Below are 19997 nucleotides of genomic sequence, written 5' to 3'. Positions count from 1 at the left end.
TTATCAAAATAACTTCTCTGTTTCGTTAACTTTTAATTGGTGTATGTTATTCCTTGAACAACTTCTGCAATGTACCAATTTTTGTTCGTCTTTCAATGTACGGAGACCCAGAACACGTATTTTACAATAATGGGACCACAGGGTTCGTGTTCTGGTTTGTTCTGTCCAATACTTATAACTTAATGACTACAAGGTATCACACGAGTAATAATATATCTTGTTTTACCAATTCTAGATATTATGTTTTGATAAATTCATCAGTCAAATTAAAGCTTATGAATGAAAGTGAACATCAATAATAATAATTCAACACTCAACATAATTAATGAATATGTTAGATTGTCTATACTTTTTATTTCATTTTTAATGCGATTTATTCATTATTTTGCGAGCATGGTCAAGGGTAGAGTCACGTCAAAAGAATTTAATTTCTTTAAACTAAATAATAACAATTATACATTGTATACGTTGCTCCTAGTTTTATAGACTTGCTAGCAAAATTGGTAATAATATACTTTATCACTTTAGAGCACAAAAAAAAATTATTAACAAAAACCATTCAATCCACTATCCACGTCCAAATATTAATAAATACTTGGTATTATCAGACCATGTTTTCATCCACATAACTTCCAATAAAATTCTATTAACTTCATAATATTATAAACCTTTAAAAATTTAACCGAACGGAATAACTCGCACTCTTCGTGCTAAATTCAATTTCGATTATAAGCCCTTTATTTACTTTTATAATTCAACACTCAATTAAAAGGCCTTAACCTAATTACCAAAGAACAATGAAACTGGAGCATTGGTCTATTATTTTTGCTATGTTAATAACCATTCCATTTCCATAACAAAATTGCCAGCAACCACGTAATTATGTTTGAAGTTAGGCCGCTTTTTATTCATATTTATCAACGCTTTGTTTGATTCGAATAACGTTCGACTTCTAGACGATTCTATGTATTTTTAATAACACTAGAAGCTATTATTATGCTGCGTTGTAATTGTATAAGGAACTGATTTTATGGCTTTTTTTTGACGTAACATATTCAAATAAAATAAACTTAATGTAATGCTTAAGCAACTGAAATATACAAAGTAAATGCGAAATAATGCTTTAGTTGTCTACTATTTAAAAATCTTTATACAGTTTTAAAACAAGGAGATTAATTTTGAATTCCCTAATTTGGAAATTAAACTAGCTACTGTGGTGTAATATTTTATTCGTAGACTTATTTTAATAGCTAAATAGCAATCATTATTATTAAACATTTATGCGTGAATTTTATTGTCATCGGATTATAATTTTCAAAGAGCTATTACATGATTGTATGTTATCGAATTTCACACGAACGATGAAGTCAGTGAACTTATACATTGAAACGAAAACATACACAGCACATTAGACAATCCTTTAAAATATCCAATGTTTCCTTGAAATGTAGATAATTTCACTACTTTAAAAGGACAAAAAGTTTTTCACCAGCTACTGGCTAGGTGCAAAAACGTGTGCAGCATTTGTTACCCAATGTGAAAGTTTGACAGGCCAAGTACATAGCCACATGTGTGGTATATTTATGTATTTGTGAGTGGTATATCATGTAACTGTGGTCATTTTATTTACGATTCTTACTAAGTATGAGAAGTGAGCTTAGGCTTCCAAAAAGCTAGACATTGAGGTAAAAGTAAACTCATGTAGTGTAATTTTTTTGAAGCATAAAAATCTGAAGAGGTAAATTTAATATTTGTGAAAGCTAGTTAATTATAATTGTACTTTTAGTTTTAGTTTCGCTAGACCTAAATCTATTGCACATAAGAAACACACAACACATACTCGTACATTATGTCATATAATGTTATTATAATTATATTATATTATTTATCCCGTGTAATTTTTAAGTACTATTTTTAAGCATAAACGTGTTACTTAGGTAAACCAATGCCGCGTCTTCGATGGTGGCGTGACGACAAGATGATATCAAAGCTAGACCCTACAGAAGACGGTTCCCGTCTCAGTACATTAGAGCTCAAAATACCAAAGCTAAAGAGAGAATACTTCGAAGCAGTGTATACTTGTACTGCAGATAATACTGCGCTAGTGCCGCCGCTACGGGTTAACGTTCAAATACAGTTATATCGTAAGTATTGATATTTTATACATTATGTTATGAATTCCATGCTATTTATATAATATGGTAGTTTTATATCTGAACTAGCTGTACCGGGCGGTTTCACAAGCGGATGAACCCGCTCAAAATAAAGTATTTCTATAGCTCATGTGTTATTCTTATGTACATATATATATTATTATTGAAAGTTTAATCCAAATCTGTCCAATATTTTTTGAGCTAATTCGTTACAAACATGGTTACATACAAATCTTCCCACTTTAAATATAAGTAGAGATACGTGTGTTTAATTTTAATAATTTGATCTTTCAATTGTTAAGTTAATTTGAATCAAGCTTCACAATCATAAAATTACAATCAAAACACTTATAATACGACTCAGTAAATGATTAAATTTGTATCTTCCGTCCAAAATTGCCCAAATATGTTCATATATCAAAACAACTCAAGCATGCAATAGTTAACAAGAAGCGCGAACTAAATTAAATAGTTATTAGTGAATGTGAGTGATGTGTGAACGTCTAATTTTGAGAACAATAATTCACTAGACCCTTTATGTTATTACAAGGGTGGAGGTGAATGGTCGAGGCCTTTGACGCAACCGCACTAATATGTAGCGTATAATGTGAAATTGTTTTGAATAGTAGATACAATTGTATACGCTGAGCTGATACGAATAGACATTACGGCTATTGACATGTTACCTTAATAGCGATTTGTAAGAAATTGACGGGAATAAAAATTATTAGCAGATCATAAACGAGTATCTAATATGTGTTGTGACGATCTATGAAAGCGTCTATGATGTTAATTTGTGTATGAATAAAAGTCCTAATTTAATTAGAGTGTTAAAGTTAACAAAGAAGTAGGTTGGAGGTACCTTTGTAAACAAGTTTTCGAATGAACGTGTAGAATAATTATATTTTATAGTTTCGCTAATTAAAGCAAAACTTTTGACGTTGCCACAAATGTTTAAACTTACTACATTTCCTAGAATGTCATCTAAATAAATTGCGGTTTAGTCGCATGTACTATAATATTAAAGTCATAATATTAACTACAAAGTACTATATTTATAAATTTTGTTACTGTTTCATCTTTATCAACACATTCTAATGTTTACCAATTTTAAGCTATTGCACAGCTTGTATCGCGGGCCTTGAGCGCGGGGAACGAATCTAGAAATTCCGTAACGAAAAACCTCACGCTCCCCACTCCTACGGGCGGAGGTGTGGCTTGAAGGCATGCTATGAAATAGCTTTACCGCGGCAGTCCCCGAGTGCCACAAGTTTTTTTTTTATTTCTTAATTCAAAATTGTCTGTCTTGAGCTATAATCCGACCAAAAAGTGTACCTAGTACCTTCCTAAACAGTAATTCCCATACTGATTTATGTAGTTTATCAGCAAAGTCGTAGTACTAATACACGAGTGAAACTGTTCTTTCATCTAGATTAGATTAGTTATTTACCTTATCTTGTAGATACTTCATCCACATCAACTCCAGGCCTTAATCCAGTTTTCATCCAATTACGCCAAGATAAACAAATTGAGATAGACAAGAACAGTCTTAATTAAGTTGTACAGAGATGCTGTCATAGGGAATAATTAAAAAGATAATATGTTTTACGTTGATATTTCATGATTTTCTTTGCGTAAGAGACCAAACTGACAGTTCATCTAACAATATCCTTCTGACGCTTGTTGTAAATAAGTGTTCAATAAAATTATAAGATTAGAGTAATTATGCCCAAGCATATGCTCAACTTCCATATATACCCAAGGATAAGTACGGGAGTTAAGCATGCTTCGCTATGAGTTGGGCCAGTCCTCACCTGGGAAGGAATTCAACATAATATAAATATAGAAGATATTAATATAATGTTTAAGATGAAGAGATGCTTTCGTATAAGATAGATAATAGAGATATTATATGAAAGTCGATATTTCATTTAATTCCTTACGTATTTAGACTCTTCCATAGCGATAGCATTATTTATGTGCGAGGAATAAATAACGCTTCAGGATATTGCTGTAATCTTTTAATTAAAATAGAGTCAAAGCATATTTTTTCCTTAATTTAATATAAGTGAATTATTTTAGTTGGCTTGTATTAATTAACGAAAATACATTGTAACCAACCCTGATTAAAAATGTCCAATCTACTTTCTACTTGATAAGATACAAATGCTTCGCCATAACTATAAAATTGGTTAAACGAACCACTCCGAATTATCCGAAACTTAAAAAAAATACGTCGCTCCATCCGCCAGTATTCGCTCGGCGAAGTAATTTCACGAAATTGCCATTCTTCCACTTTCACCTGCCTCATTCCCGGTTATTACAAAACGGAATCCACAAATCCCCGCGATTAACCTAGATCAAACGGCACGCCGACTCTCAAATAATCTCTGATATTATGACGACAGCTTACAGATTTCTTTTGTGCTCCGTCTCATACAGATTCGTTAGTACACATTGCCGCGCATTGTTCCGAAACACCGCTGAAATCCAGGATATTATGTTTCATTATCATTATGTGACCCGTAATTTTCTTGTAATACAAGTTTTCTATGGTTTCGTGGGCTTTTCACTCCACTTACTAATGTTAATGGATGGCGATGCCTTTGTTTTCGCTTAATGTTCGAATCGTGACATTGTTTTAATATTCTACGTTGTTGTGTTATAACTTTTTGTGTTCCATTAGACTTTAACGCTCTTCTGTAATTTAGTTAATAGTGTTATGAAAATAAATGTTAGGTTTCCATCAGCGTTTTTCAGAATTACGTTAGTCACTGAACTGCGACGCGATACAGAAATGTCATCGAAAATGTGACTAATAGTGTTGTCGCATGTTAGATATTTTTTTTTATTATATGAATATTTTGAGCAATTTGGGACAGTTAGAGTAATAAAGACAAAATTAATCACAAATATAAAATTGTATATTTCTCATTGAGATTTCTGAACTCTACGACTTAAGTTCACAACATACTTTCGTTTAATTATATTATTCTAAATACACTTACACATAAAAAATATAATGATCAATATCTCTTAAATAATTTTCAACAGTACGGCCGTTACTAGTGGAGATCCTGTCAAGAGAGCAGCCTTTATCAGTCGGGAATGAAGCAGAACTAGCTTGCAGAGCGGTTGGTGCTCGACCGGCAGCTACCATCACGTGGTGGCTTGATAATAAGCAGATGTCAGTTACTGACCCACAAAAGGTATATCATGGCTATAATAAACACCCGCACTGCTCTGCTCCTGTTGGTCTTAGCGTGATGATATATAGCCTATAGCCTTTCTCGACAAATGGGCTATCTAACACCGAAAGAATTTTTCAAATCGGACCAGTAGTTCCCGAGATTAGCTCGTTCATCCAACAAACAAACAAACTCATCAGCTTTATAATATTATGTGTTAGTATAATTTATAGGCAGTTACACACACATTATTTAATTTATTTCATTCATTTAACATCAAAGATAACAAGAAACAATAGTAGAAGTAAATAGTTATGCTCATTTATGTACCTACCCCATAAGCTGTCCTAACCACTAATTTTAACTTTACATGATGTACTTCCCACTATCTCCAATACAAATAAATCTAAAAACAATTCTCCAGGACTCGGAGGACCGTAACGAAACTATATCGTTCCTCCGGTGGACGCCTCGCATGGAGGACGACGGGCGCACTCTCAAATGTCGAGCTGCTCACACCAAATTGGAACACGCCACACTCGAGACTAGTATCAAATTGGATTTGCATTGTAAGTATTTGTCTATAAAATCTACGACACAACTATAGTGATTTTTCAATTCTTAGTTAAAACTCGTCGGAATATTGTTAGACGAACATTTAAAAATGTTGATTACCTGGATTTTGATTGTGTAATAATTCATTAGACGTATATCAAGGATTGAACGATCGGGCCTAAATCATAATATCTACACATACATATTATGTAACTACACGAATAAGACGAGAAAGATTTATTACTTTGTAATAATCACAGGAGAATTTAAAAATATGTACATAATAAAAATGCTTTTATTATTACTGCGTAAAATAGGCTAATAGGCTTATTTAGGGTTGATCTAAAGGGAATCGGGAATACAAGCCTCTAAATAAAACTATAACAAAAAATGTTATACGTGTAGTTCTCAAACCAATATTATTAAATGTCGATAAATTTGTGTGCTGTACAAAGATCTTCTATATAATAAAAGTGTAACGCCAAATGTGTTGCCTAAACCCTCGAGAACGGCTCTACCAATGTACTGTTTACTTTACGGGTAAAGGTCAGGTAAAGGGAAAACTTGAAAAAGGGGCAATGGGACAGAACAATGTCTGCTGGAGCAGCTAGTTTGATACATTTACTTATGTAATAACTGGAAATAGGAATTCATTTAATTAGTTATGGCTTTGTGACAATTGATACGCTACTCGTAGATGTGTATCAAATATACCAAAGAACGTCTTTTACTAGATAACAAGTTAGCTTTCAATGTATGAAATCAGAGATGCTGAATAACTCTGAATTTATGATTCAAAAATCTAAATTGCAACGACTTTGAGTCTAAATCAAAGACGAAGACAAAGACTTATATCAGCTTAATCAGTAGAAAAAATATTTGATCTACTATCAAAACTTTTATTCTTTACTATAAAGTCTCTATTTGAAATGACGTTATCAAAACAAAAATTATCAGAACACATTTTGTCACTATTTTGTGTTTTGTAGGATAGGAAAAAAATAAAAAGAGAATTAAACATCCCGAAAAATTACTTAACAACTGTCACAAGTTAATGAAAAACCACTCTGCTGAAGTGCCAATACAAAGAACGCTAAAATATAATACGAATTGATGGGAAATATCTTAAGTCCCGCCCCCGGGACTCCTTGTCTTGTAGCTTTAAGATCGACATAAACTATATTTATATCGTAAATTCCCCTGAAACGTTAGAAGCTTTGGAAATTATGAAATCTTAGACGCTGAGTTTTTCTTTCGCCTTTTAATTTATAATTACGTTGTTAAGACTTCATAATAAACTGGTTAGTTATGCTATTCCGTAGTAAATTATAAATTATTATTATTGAAATAAGGCTCTTTAAACATCTTAATTTAAATTAGTATTTATTAGTAGCAGTATTATTTAGTCGATACCTTTTCTACATGATACATAATTAACAATCAGAATCATATTGTAGGAGTCATCAGTACAATTTTTAATGAATATTACAATCTAATCTAATATATATTATAAAGGCGAAAGTTTGTAAGGATGTATGGATGTATGGATGTATGGATGTTTGTTACTCTTTCACGTAAAAACTACTGAACCGATTACAATGAAATTTAGCACACATATAGAGGGTAACTTGGATTAACACATAGGATAGTTTTTATCCCGGAAATCCCACGGGAACGGGAACTATGCGGGTTTTCCTTTGCAAACGCGGGCGAAGCCGCGGGCGAAAATCTAGTTATTATATATTTTACTGTTCTTATACTACTTTTACTCAGTTTGACTGCATATAGACCTTAACTTTTCTGGTTAAATAACCAATATGTATAAAAATTTAATGTTGCCTACAAACTAAAATTCTATTTTGTTCCAGTCATGCCAATAGTGACGTTACAACTGGGGTCCACGTTGAACCCCAACGACATAGAAGAGGGTGACGACGTATACTTCGACTGTGGGGTCAATGCGAACCCGCCCGCTTATAAAGTTGTCTGGGAACATAATGTAAGTGTTAACTATATACATAGTGTACGCAAAACCACGGAAACTTACGTTTTAACCCTTTTAGGGTGATTTTTGAAAATAAAATTAAAATGTGCAACAACTATTTTCGTTGCAAATTTCATCCCTAATCAGTGCTGGGAATGCGTAAAAAATAGACATAGCTCTCTTTCTGACTTTGCGTTTACAATAATATTAATAATTGATGTTGCTAGCTATAGTGCACCGTTTCACTCATGGTATCCGGGTAAAGGGCAATGACGTATGTTATAACTTATATCTATAGTATTTGAAAGACCTTACTCGATCTTTCAACATCACAATTAGTTTTATGCAATAAACATGTACAACAAAAGCAAATGTATATGTAAAAATCAATTCTTAAAAAGTTAAGTCTGTAGTGGTTTTTATTATTTTATTTTTGTATACTCTAACACATACAAGTGATACTCCTATCGCATATACATATTTTCAAGTTTTTAGGTAGGTAGGTATTTATTGTTTTGTGAAAGGGTCTGCCCTCTATAGAACTCTTAATATCGATCTAACAAACTCGTAGTTACGTGAAATATAACTTACAAGTTGTAGACAACTTGAAAGTTATAAATAAGTTGACTTAATAAAATAGTTTATGCGGCTTTGATTAAAGTTCTGCGGTCAATAATAAAATTTAGTTACGTTTATTGCGCGTTTTTATAAATTAACTTTTCATTATATTTTAGTTTAACATTGATTTGACCTCTACATTTTTATAAACACCGTTTCACTATTTTGATCTTTACTGATAAAATGTGTAATACTTACGTAATAAATACTTTCAATTTGATTAAAATAATAACTTTATGTATGGATAATGTAAAGAGTTTTGTATGAATCAAATTGAACACTATAAAACTAATTTAGAAGTTCAATTATTTCTGCACTAATTATCCGCACCTGTTGTCATCGTCGTCAGTTGCATCACGTTCAAGCTAACTATTTCTATTTGTAATCGTCATATCAGTCCAAATTTATCCAGCCTGCCCATCATGAAAATCATCAGAGGTCACATATAGACTTATATAATATCTATTTATTCATAGAATGATATAAGTTATAGAAGAAAGAGTGATACCTCAGTATTATTAATTTAATATTTATTTCCCCAGGGCCAAGTAATGACGCACAATCAGCGAGCGGGAGTGATTGCTGGATCTGCCCATTTAGCGCTGCAAGGAGTGTCGAGGGAGCAGGCGGGGAAGTACGTCTGTATAGCTTCGAATGTTGAGGGAGATGGTCGGTCTGAACCGGTCACTTTGCAAGTTATTTGTGAGTATTGAGAAATTTATTAAGTGACTAACGACCCGGCTTTGCACGGGTAGAATTGTGCATGTTACATACATCGACACCTGTGTCTTGAATCACTCTGTCTATTAAATAACATTTTTAGCCTAGGCTTTCCACGGGTGCAAGTGCATGTTACATAAAAAACTTCGTATTGAAATAATCGTGCATATGAAATTTATATAAAGTGTGGGTTTCTGCAACTTTTGCAACCAATCGAAACTCTTCAATGACTAAATATGGATGTTGCATCACTCGTTAATTGATTGAAAGCCTCTTAAAAATAATTAATTATTAACAATTAAAAAAATAACAGAGAGAATACAACACAGTTCTAAATAGTAATAACAAAAAATCAAGATTTTTATATTTCTTTATAGATTAGTTAATAGGCAACGGCACGTTAATGTTCTCAGTATTATCACTTTTATCTCAATTAATTTAAGTATTGCTTCGGGAAATTAATAATTATAGTCCATTTAGTAGTGGAGTAAACTAAATAAGGATGATAAAAAAAAAAGTGAAGTCCCATGTCCCCTTGTGGGGTAAGGGGCAGATGCATTATACATTGTTTCACTGATCGATTTTCTGTAGGGACAAGTAGGTGATCAGCCTTCTGTGTCCTGCCAGACCGAGACATTTTTTTTTCTTCGTCTCCACCGGGAATCGAACCCAGGACCCCTTGGTGTTACGCTCATGCGTCAACCACTGTACCGAGGAGGTGGTCGTGAGTAAATAAGGATGATAGCAACACCAATAAGATCTCAGAACTTCAAATTCAATCCGACGCAGTGATGACACGATGAATCAATGTAATATGCAGCCACATGCAAATGGGATGAAACTTGGTCCAACATCGCGGTATTAACATAAACCTAGCCACGAGTTTGTCCGTTCGTTAGTATTGTTTTTCATTGATTATTCGTGAACACGGAATGTTCAATGTTTTCCTCTCTAAACTAATTGTAAGATATAATTATTATATAATATAGCTACTTTATAATTACTGGTGGATATTACGAATGTCAAATTTTGTTTATATCAAAGTATCTTGTAAAATAATGTACATGGTTAAAACAATTAGTTATTTACTGCTTTTGGACACTTAATTGTAAAGGTGTCTGTTTCAATTTTTTTTTTATTACGGTTACACATACGAAACACTTCCTAAACACTGAAATACATCATAATAACCTCATAGAATATACAAAGTCTTTGCAATGGAATATAGTCAATCGAAAACATTAAATAGCGACGAAAAATCACACTTCCTGTGACGTTTTATTTTCATTGCCTCAATCCATACTCTATATTTAAAATCTGATATGAATAATGTATTGATTAACTCTCTTAATAATTGCTGAGCAGCGCTGGTGTCGAAGATTACAAAGGGAATATAAAATGAATACGACTGGTATTCAGTTTGATCATATCGTATTGTATTCCCACTTGAAATTTATTTATTATATCAAATATCAATATTGAACGCATAAGTTATAATCACTACATAGTATAAAACAAAGTCGCTTACTCTGTCCCTATGTCCCATTGTATGCTTAAATCTTTAAAACTACGCAATGGATCTTGATCCGTTTTTTTAATAGATAGAGTGATTGAAGAGGAAGGTTTTAGCATTTAATTTATTAGGTTTAAGACAAAGCGAGCGAAGCCGCGAGTGTTAAGCTAGTTATAAATAAATGGAAAACAAATTATTAAAGGTAATGGAACTATGTTGTGTAAACAAACACTTTTAAGGTTTCTACAATACGATTTAATTTGTTATCCTTGACTTATTGAATTGAATGATTCTTCACACGTATCGTGGTATTAATTTGATTATAAAATACAGGATAATAGATATCTAAAATTTAAAATAATATACTGTAAACTAAATTATTATTATTTATTATATCTGGGAAAATGCAATATGTCTTGATAATTCCTCTAAATTGATTAGTCCTCTAAAATAAATAAATGTTCAACAAAATATATAATTATTTCGATATTTTTTTCTATAATTCTGAACAGTTTAGAGCGAGCATAAAACAAAACAAAACAACGCTATAAACCAATGTCATTTCTAAATGTCATTAAGGCTAGCAAAAATACATTTTCAGTTGTAATTTTATTTTGAAATTTTAGTTACTGCGGAAAATCACGCAAGCATTACGTGGACTGGATCTATAGAATTATGTACTAACTCAAATATTTAGTTTGAAATATTTTTATATCAATATCTAAGTACATAAAATAAAATTCAGAGAATTCAGACTAACTCGGTAAAGTTAAATCGTGCCCATAAAAAAACTAAACATGGTAGTTTAAAGCAGCTTTATTTTTATATTAAGTCATACAATATATTGAAATAAAATCCGATAATTTCATCCCCAACACATAATCCAAACACTTTACAATATAAACGACACGTTCAATTAATGTCTAGTGACGTCACGATCTGCAATAATATCCAGTACACCAATAAATTCTGCCAAACTTACTCCTAACAAACATACAACGGCTCATTGAATCCGATCCTACAACTCCAAACAATGGGAAAGAGCTAAAAACTCGGCAAGACCTTTTTACGTAGGTAATTTAACTTTAACAACGTACCTAGTACATTGTTTTATTTCTGTAGTCTCTGTAGTGAGCTCTCCTTGGAGTTGATACTAGTGACTTTCGCTAACAATAAATACACAAAGTATTTGTAGTTAGTAAACGTATCTTTGCCTACAGCCATGTTCATACATTTGAGATTGGTAAAAGAGATTTTATTGTAAAATAGTGATACTATTAATACAATAGTATTTACTTGATTTTAGGAAGTGAAACCTTTAGACAATTATTAGTAAATATTTTATGTCCTCATTGCAGATAATATTATTTATCCTGCGTAAATAAAACGTATTTATTACTACATTTGTATGATCTCGATGTAACAACGCACATCGTATGTAACTCATCACAGTGTAAGCAGTTTAATTGCATACACTCATATGAAAAAATATCAAACTTCACGCGTACTTAACAGAGTTAACGGGCTGTGACTGTTACTAAAAATAACAGTGACGTTACATTTGAGCTGTGATGTTACAAAGTTATTTTTACACATCTCTACGGCATTGCCGCCGGCGTTGTATGAAGTGGGAACGTGATCATATAAGAGCAAAAAAAATGTCAAGTGCTCTGAATACATACACAATGAAAATACCGCAGTCAAAGGAAAATGTGTTTTGTTAATGGGTGGAATTTAATTATTTTAAAGGTTTTTTTCGTGTTATGGCTGATGTTATAAGTGATTAATGTTGATGAGTTATTGTATTATAAGTTGAGACTTAATTTTTATGTTTTATCTTCTCGATTCATTTGAATTCCATTCCTTAAGCGTTCAATAAGACAATCCCTTAAATAGCGTAGATACCTAGAAGATTAATTATTATTACTACAAATAATTTTACCATGGTTTAATGTTTACAAAAAATCACAAATACAAACACTTAACATATAAAGTATTTTATAAAAACAATTTATTTTTAAACTAAGAATCTGCCTGGTCTAATACAAAAGCTTTCTGTCCTTTTGCGACATAATATTTTTACCATGTTCTGTTTACGTCTCTTCCACTAATTAATATTTTACTCCGTATCTTTACTTCATACTGAGAAAATAACAAACAAACAAAAATACTTTATTGTGCACCACAGAGAAAAGTACAAGTAAGGACACAATACAATAATTGATAGAAGAGTACAACAGGTCAAAATAATATAAATTGCAAAAGGTTAGCTTATACTGTAATAGTAAAAAACAAAGTCGCTTTCTCTGTCCCTATCAAAAGCTTAAATCTTTAAAACTACGCTATGGATTTTGATGCGTTTTCTTTAATATATAGAGTGATTCTCGATGAAGGTATATATAATTTATTCGGTTTAGACAAAGTACTGTAATAAATATTACCTAATGTTTTTCAAGTGAAACTTCTTTAGGCGGGTTGAGAGTAAAATTACAAGGTCGCGTGACGCGTCATAGAAATACAGTCACGTCATGGAGTAAGGCGACGATTTCGTTATCTTTGTATCTTGTCAAAGATGTTTCACTTCTGACACGTGTGCAAGGGTAGACGCTCTTTTTTTCTTTCTTTCTTTCATACAAAAGATTTATATAATATTTCCTACAGATAAACCAGTATGCAAGAATACAATGACAGCTATAGTGGGTGCTGCTATCAACGAAGCGGCGCGGGTGACGTGCGAGGTAGATGCGTTTCCACCACCAAAGAACTTCCAATGGGTCCTAAATAACACCATGGGGACTAAGGAGATTGATCCTGTAAGTAGACATATAATATAGTGTTATAAGTACTTGACTCAAAAGTTGAATTAATCTCTAGCATTAAGATAGAGACTTTTTATTTAACAAAAAGATAAAAGCTGATTCCGGTTTTAAATAAATCTAAACTAAAAAAGCTTGTGAGAATAGGTTAATGTTAAACAAATAACAACTGGCTAACAAACAGATATACATTAACCATTTTTAGAAAATCGTTCATCAGGTATTATGAAAAAATGATGCCTTGAATTTGAAATTAATTAATAATTTCGCCTTTTGTGAGATTAATATTAAAAAAAAATGATATTCCACCTTCATATTGCTCAAAAAATATAATTCTTTAATTACACTATCCTATAAACACACTACAGAAATACCTTTCTTACAGAGTAAATTCACAGTCACGAGCGTGGGCCGTTCCATACTCACATACACGCCGACCGCAGAAACAGACTATGGCTCGCTAGCGTGTCGAGCCACGAACCTAGCGGGCCAGCAGATCGAGCCATGCAGATATACCATGCTGCCGGCTGTGAAGCCAGATCCGCCAACTAACTGTTCAGCTAGAAATCTGACTGATGATTCTGCGGAATTACGATGTGCGGCTGGTAAGTTGTTGTTATAAACATGTTTATGTTGTTTGATGGGCCCTCTTCACAATGGGCAGTTGGGTGAGTAGAGGCAATCACGCTATTGTGATTGCCTCTATTATTTTCTTCATCGATTCTTGCCTCTGTAGAGGGCCTAAATATCTATGAACGGCCGACATTGTAGATGTTTATTCATAATCACTGTAATGGCGGCAAACATCGACAACAATTTGTTGGGCCATCGCTCTCGATTGTGAAGAAGGCCTAAGTTGAAGTTTATATATAACTAGCGGTCCGCCCCGGCTTCGCCCGTGGTACATATGAAAAATAGATGTTGGCTGATTCTCAGACTTACCCGATATGCACAGAAAATTTCATGAGAATCGGTCCACCCGTTTCGGAGGAGTATGCAGACTAACATTGTGACACGAGAATTTTATATATAAGATGATGAAGCTTCTTTGAGCTTGGCAGATGTATAGACTTTAACTATCATAAACCGGACATTACAGTGATATGGCTCTATACATATAATAATTAAAGTCAGTAATCTTCGATGTCTTCTAATCCAATGTATTTAGAAGTATAGTTTGCTTACGTCTTGTTAATAAAAGTGGTTATATTGAGAAAATATCCAATAATAATAATTATTAAAAATTAAAAAAAAAAATATAGTTCATTTTCCACCGCTCAACCCATTACATTTTGTGCTTTCGTTAAAGTTTAATATTAACTTGTTATAACTATAGCTCTAATAAGGCTTCGTTCCATTAAATATATAACATATTAAATAGCATACTTATACGTTGCATGCAAAGTGCTTCTGAGAATAAGAAGTAAATATTATATTATAGAGCGACATGCAGTCTCACATGCAATAAAATTTCACCTATGTTGTACCCGTTTTACACTGTCTTTCTGAGACTGGTGTATGAATTTTTAAGATGTCATATATGGAAATTACAAAAAAGTTATATTTATTTACAAATGATCAAGTATGTTTCTACCTATGGTTTCTACCGTTTTTATGTGTTATAGTTATAGTTACTTATTGCTTGTCAAAGACCAAAGTACGCATTAAAATAAATATACAGGTGCATAATATTATATTGACTTCGAATTGTATTGTATTCGCAAATCATAGTCGGAAATTCTCATTTAATTTGCATACTCAAGCAAAATTCGCTCACCTTAAAATCTGTCACGTTTCCTTCAAAAAAATAGAAATCATAAATTATGTTTCTCGAAATTATATTTTGTAAATATAAGATATATTTAGGTACTAAAATAACACAAGCGTTATATAAACACTCTTCTTCTTCCAAGGTTACGACGGCGGCCTCCAAACGACGTATTTCGTAGAAGTGTGGGAGGCTGGCGAGCTAATAGCCAACGTCTCAACTATTACCCCTGTATGGAAGCTGCAAGGGCTCGGTTCCGGGAAGGCGTTGAAGTTGGCCTTCTATGCAAACAACGCGCGGGGGCGGTCGGAAGTTACCACTATGAGAGTCCATACACTGTCGAGGCTCGCCTTGCATACAGGTAATTAGCTGCCAAGTTTTCACGTGACTGTTTCGAATTAGTTAAGCTGAATTCGCTGCGTGAAATTGAATTGTGTGAGCTCTTTTTGGATACGTTAAATTTAATTAATGTGTAAAAAATTTGCGAAAAGTGTTGTCTGTGTATTTTTGAGCCAAATAAACTTTATTATATTTGAATGTTTTGTAGATAATATTATGCTTGTAAATATACTAGGTATGTAATAGATAGGGAATAATTAATTAAACGACACATATTTTTAATTCAGGTCAGCAGAAAACATTATTATTTATTATGTAAAACGTAGCGAGCAAATAGATCGGACCTACAGCCATATATTTTATTTGCTCCATAAGCAAAGTTGCATAATACAATACAGACCACGCTGTTATGAAGATAAATTAAAAACGGTAGATTAAAAATTATAAAGCTACATATTTTATCGTGGAACATTGTTATTGTGCAGAATACATTATGCAACAGAATGCAAAAACCGCTGAAGATGCTTAGGAATAGTTCTAGAATTAATTTTTAAACTAAGCTGTATTTTAATCCGACGATGAAATTCTACAGAATTCAATAGAGCTCAGGTTATAGAAAGAACCTTTTAGTTTCATACTGTACAGCTTTTTGTTAAGTTAAACAGATATAGTTCAACTCATATTAAAAAGAACTGACGGGTTCTTAATGAGTTCTGTTTAATACGGCAAAATAGGGAAGGTGGTTTTTAATTTGATGGTACTTAATGATGTCTTAAGTCTTCCTATACTAATAGTTCGGACTAGAAATTGTATGCCTAAAGCGCGTCACACACCTGTTACAAATGACGCGAAATTTTGTGGGTCATTTGTAACAGGATGGCGGTTCTACAGGAGTCTTAGTACGCAATGACAAAAAGAAAAATGATGGTCCGAACGCTGATACCGGATGCGTTAAGATACTGTAATATAAAATATAACAGTATCATAAGATAAAATATTATAGTATCTTCACCGTGTGTGACGCGCTTTATTTATTTATTTATTTATTTATTTATGATGCACCAACAGTAACTCAATTTGTAACATTATATAAATAATCGTACATAAAGTCTTTATGATTCTGACATTAATAATTTATACTATGAAAGCGTTGAAAGTTACACTGTTCTACTTAAGGCATTTCAGTATAGTAGGTTTACGCGCGTTTAGGGTGATTTTTCTCCAATAATGTGCGAGGATGTGTAGTGAGGAATGTGTTTGTAAATACCCAATCATATCGCTTCATTTAGTTTTAAGTTTTAAGCGTTTTGCCTTTTATATAAACTATTGGTTATAAACATAATATTCTTCGCACATTATTGGTGTAAAAGCACCTTTATAGGTACTACTTTGGTTTATGTTAATTGTTAACTTGATACTAAAAAGAATAATATTTCAGAGGCCAAGAGTACATCAGGGATGGACACCAGCTGGGCGTTAGGCATCATAGCTGGTATCGTGGTGACTCTCGCCATACTTACTGCTATTGCGCTGTTGGCCAGGAAACGGCATAGGCCGTTGCAATATGAAGGTATGTCGAATTTAAATAATATTTTAACCATAATATATAACTATTTTTTGTGAATTTATTGTGTTGCCAATATAGCTGAAGTACATTTACTATTTGTTTATTTCTATAACGTGCTTATATATCTGGTAAAACTTGACAAAATGTAAACTAAACATAACTAAAGCATACCTACGTACCATACCGTTGTTGCTTAAAATTATTTTCTTGCAGGCAACACTGTGCTATTTAATAACTTAGCTTGTTTGAGATGAAGTAAAATTAAATATAAGAAATTGTATTATACCCTTGTACTTTATCTATTAAAACAATATTTAGTTTCGATTCGTTTGATACTAAAAATATTAAAAAGCATAGTTCTTTTTTTTTCTGAAACATTTTTGAATGTGAGTTTTCGAACATATTATATATGTATAGTATTGTTGTTATTAATTGTGGTTTTTCACGAACAAAAATTAATGTCTAGTAATAAGCTAAAAATATTTAATTTTTTTTTTTTTTTTTTATTGTGTGATAGGGAAGCGCTTGACCACGATCTCGCCTGATGGTAAGCTGAGATGTGGCCTATGATGGAGCGCGCTTCCCTAGAAGGTACCCGTTCACTCTTCGCTTGAAGAGAAATTGATAACAATGAAGATATTGTGACTATATTTTGTAGGCTCCATTTAGTTCAGATTTTGTATTAGCATGTCTTTTATTAAAATTTCTAACAAAATTGCAATGGACACATTCTATTATATATTTTGTTATTACATAGGTGATAAAACAATTTCGAAAACTATGCAGCGTTTATGACCATTTTTGTTTGCGTGTTTTACAATCGTACTAACTCGCTAATGAGTGAAGTTTAAATTTTATGACGCGATTATCACCTTTAGCGACAATTTTCACATAAATGGGTCGTATGCTTAATTAGTTAATTGCACTCGGTAAAACATTCAGTGACGTAATAAAGTACATTATTATGTCATATTTTGTTGTATCCTGAAAATATGTGTATACACGCGCGGTTTTGCTTGCGTGCATACAATGAATAATCTTATATATAAAAATGAATCGCAAAATGTGTTGGTAAGCGCATAACTCGAGAACGGCTGAACCGATTTCGATAATTCTTTTTTTATTATATTCCTTGAAGTACGAGGATGGTTCTTATGTAGAGAAAACGTAAATATTATGTACCACGGGCGAAGCCGGGGCGGACCGCTAGTTACGAATAAAATATTCAATTCATCTAATAGGTAGTTAGAAGGTTAATTATGTTATTTTTCAAAGTCTTTCTGTGTTTTTTTCTTTCCCATTGTACGCTTGCCCGGGTTCAGTCGTCATGAAAGTAACATAAAGATTAAATTATTTATCTAGCCTTATTTTAAGTTATCTGTGTTCCAAATTAAAAATAGGTTTTGCCACATCGCAGAAAATGTTAAGTATTACTTAGTAGAATTTCTTTTAGATTATACTTAAAAATATTGTATCCATCAATAGATATCAAATCTATTTATTACTTTGAATCTTATATTTATATCTTATCCAGTTTTTCTTGGAAGTTAAAACTAATCTTTGAAAGAAATATGATATCTTGTGCTCATATTTCTCCGTTTTATTAATTTCAAAGAATTCTCGTTATTTCGTAATTTTTTTTAAACTTGAAAAATATTTGAAAGTATTTCACTAAATTAAATTGTTGGAATTTTATTATTATTATTATAAAAATTCAAGAGAGTGTTATAATAATTTATTTTCTCGAGGACAATAATTATTATCCTTAAAATAAAATAAAATAATTATATTAAAAATTAATTATATTAAATTAAATAATAAATCATTGCTGTAAAGGGTTTCAGGATAGAGCATGTCTTCAATTACAGATTAGGGAGAAGTTTTATAGCCTACTAGCGGTCCGCCCCGGCTTCACCCGTGGTACATGTTTACGTTTTCTCTACATAAAAACCATCCTCGTACTTCAAGGAATATAATAAAAAAAGAATTATCGAAATCGGTTCAGCCGTTCTCGAGTTATGCGCTTACCAACACATTTTACGATTCATTTTTATATATAAGATATAGATATTAAATTGAGTGGTCTGATATTGGGATTATGGATAGTGGTGTGATTAATATTAGTAAATAATTCAAGCACTTTGTTGTAGGAAGATAGTCACTTTATTTATCTTCAAATAGAGTATCGAAGGTATGTCTTAACAGTCTGAAGGATACGAGTGAACTACACACAAAGAGCTATATAACTCAACTGTTTTTAGGGTCTATATAACACTCAAAATTATACCTTTATTTATGACCCTCTTCGAGTATTTCTTACCCGTACTTCTAGGAATCTATACAATAAATATTCACAAGGTTTAACATGTGTTACCAAGTGTTGAGTGTATACAGGACTCACAATAGGTTTACCAAATGTGCATGATAAGAAAAAAAGGTCGTTGCAATAAATCACACGTATAGTGTAAGAAACGTAATTGCTTTTTAAGAGAGAAACTTTTGTAAATGAAATCAATATTTCAACACGCCCCCTCAAAAGTTAATCTCTTTTCCAAGTTACAATTTTAATTGCAATTACATATTAATACATATACAATTATATTAATACATCATGATAACCAAAATTCTAAAGTTGAATACAATACTCTTAATACTGATCGACATACCTTCCGCTTACTCTTTGTCTGGGACGGTTGTTACTAACCGTATACATAGTGATCCGACATTTGTCTTCACGATAAGGGAAACCCAGGAAAACCTTATCAGATCATTAAAA

The 19997-nt window shown here is 32.2% G+C and overlaps 1 protein-coding gene across 1 annotated transcript in view; it reads left to right on the top strand.

Annotated features, from left to right (window-relative positions):
• The window catches only part of LOC149902137 (synaptogenesis protein syg-1-like), a 108793-nt gene that overhangs the window by 78841 nt on the left and 9955 nt on the right, over positions 1-19997 (top strand). The window contains exons 5-13 of the mRNA XM_090110385.1: positions 1938-2144; positions 5208-5362; positions 5766-5910; positions 7765-7895; positions 9041-9200; positions 13393-13544; positions 13933-14152; positions 15461-15676; positions 17093-17224. Coding sequence (XP_089966511.1) covers positions 1938-2144; positions 5208-5362; positions 5766-5910; positions 7765-7895; positions 9041-9200; positions 13393-13544; positions 13933-14152; positions 15461-15676; positions 17093-17224 — 1518 coding nt within the window. The remainder of the gene's footprint in view (positions 1-1937; positions 2145-5207; positions 5363-5765; positions 5911-7764; positions 7896-9040; positions 9201-13392; positions 13545-13932; positions 14153-15460; positions 15677-17092; positions 17225-19997) is intronic.

This window comes from Colias eurytheme, chromosome 15, assembly GCF_061535395.1.
Source record: "Colias eurytheme isolate Ceu_HAF_F1 chromosome 15, ilColEury1 Martin Lab GWU primary, whole genome shotgun sequence".
Classification (NCBI taxonomy): Eukaryota; Metazoa; Arthropoda; class Insecta; order Lepidoptera; family Pieridae; genus Colias; species Colias eurytheme.
The sequence above is the reverse complement of the archived record's forward strand: the minus strand, read 5'-3'. Positions and strand labels throughout refer to the sequence as shown.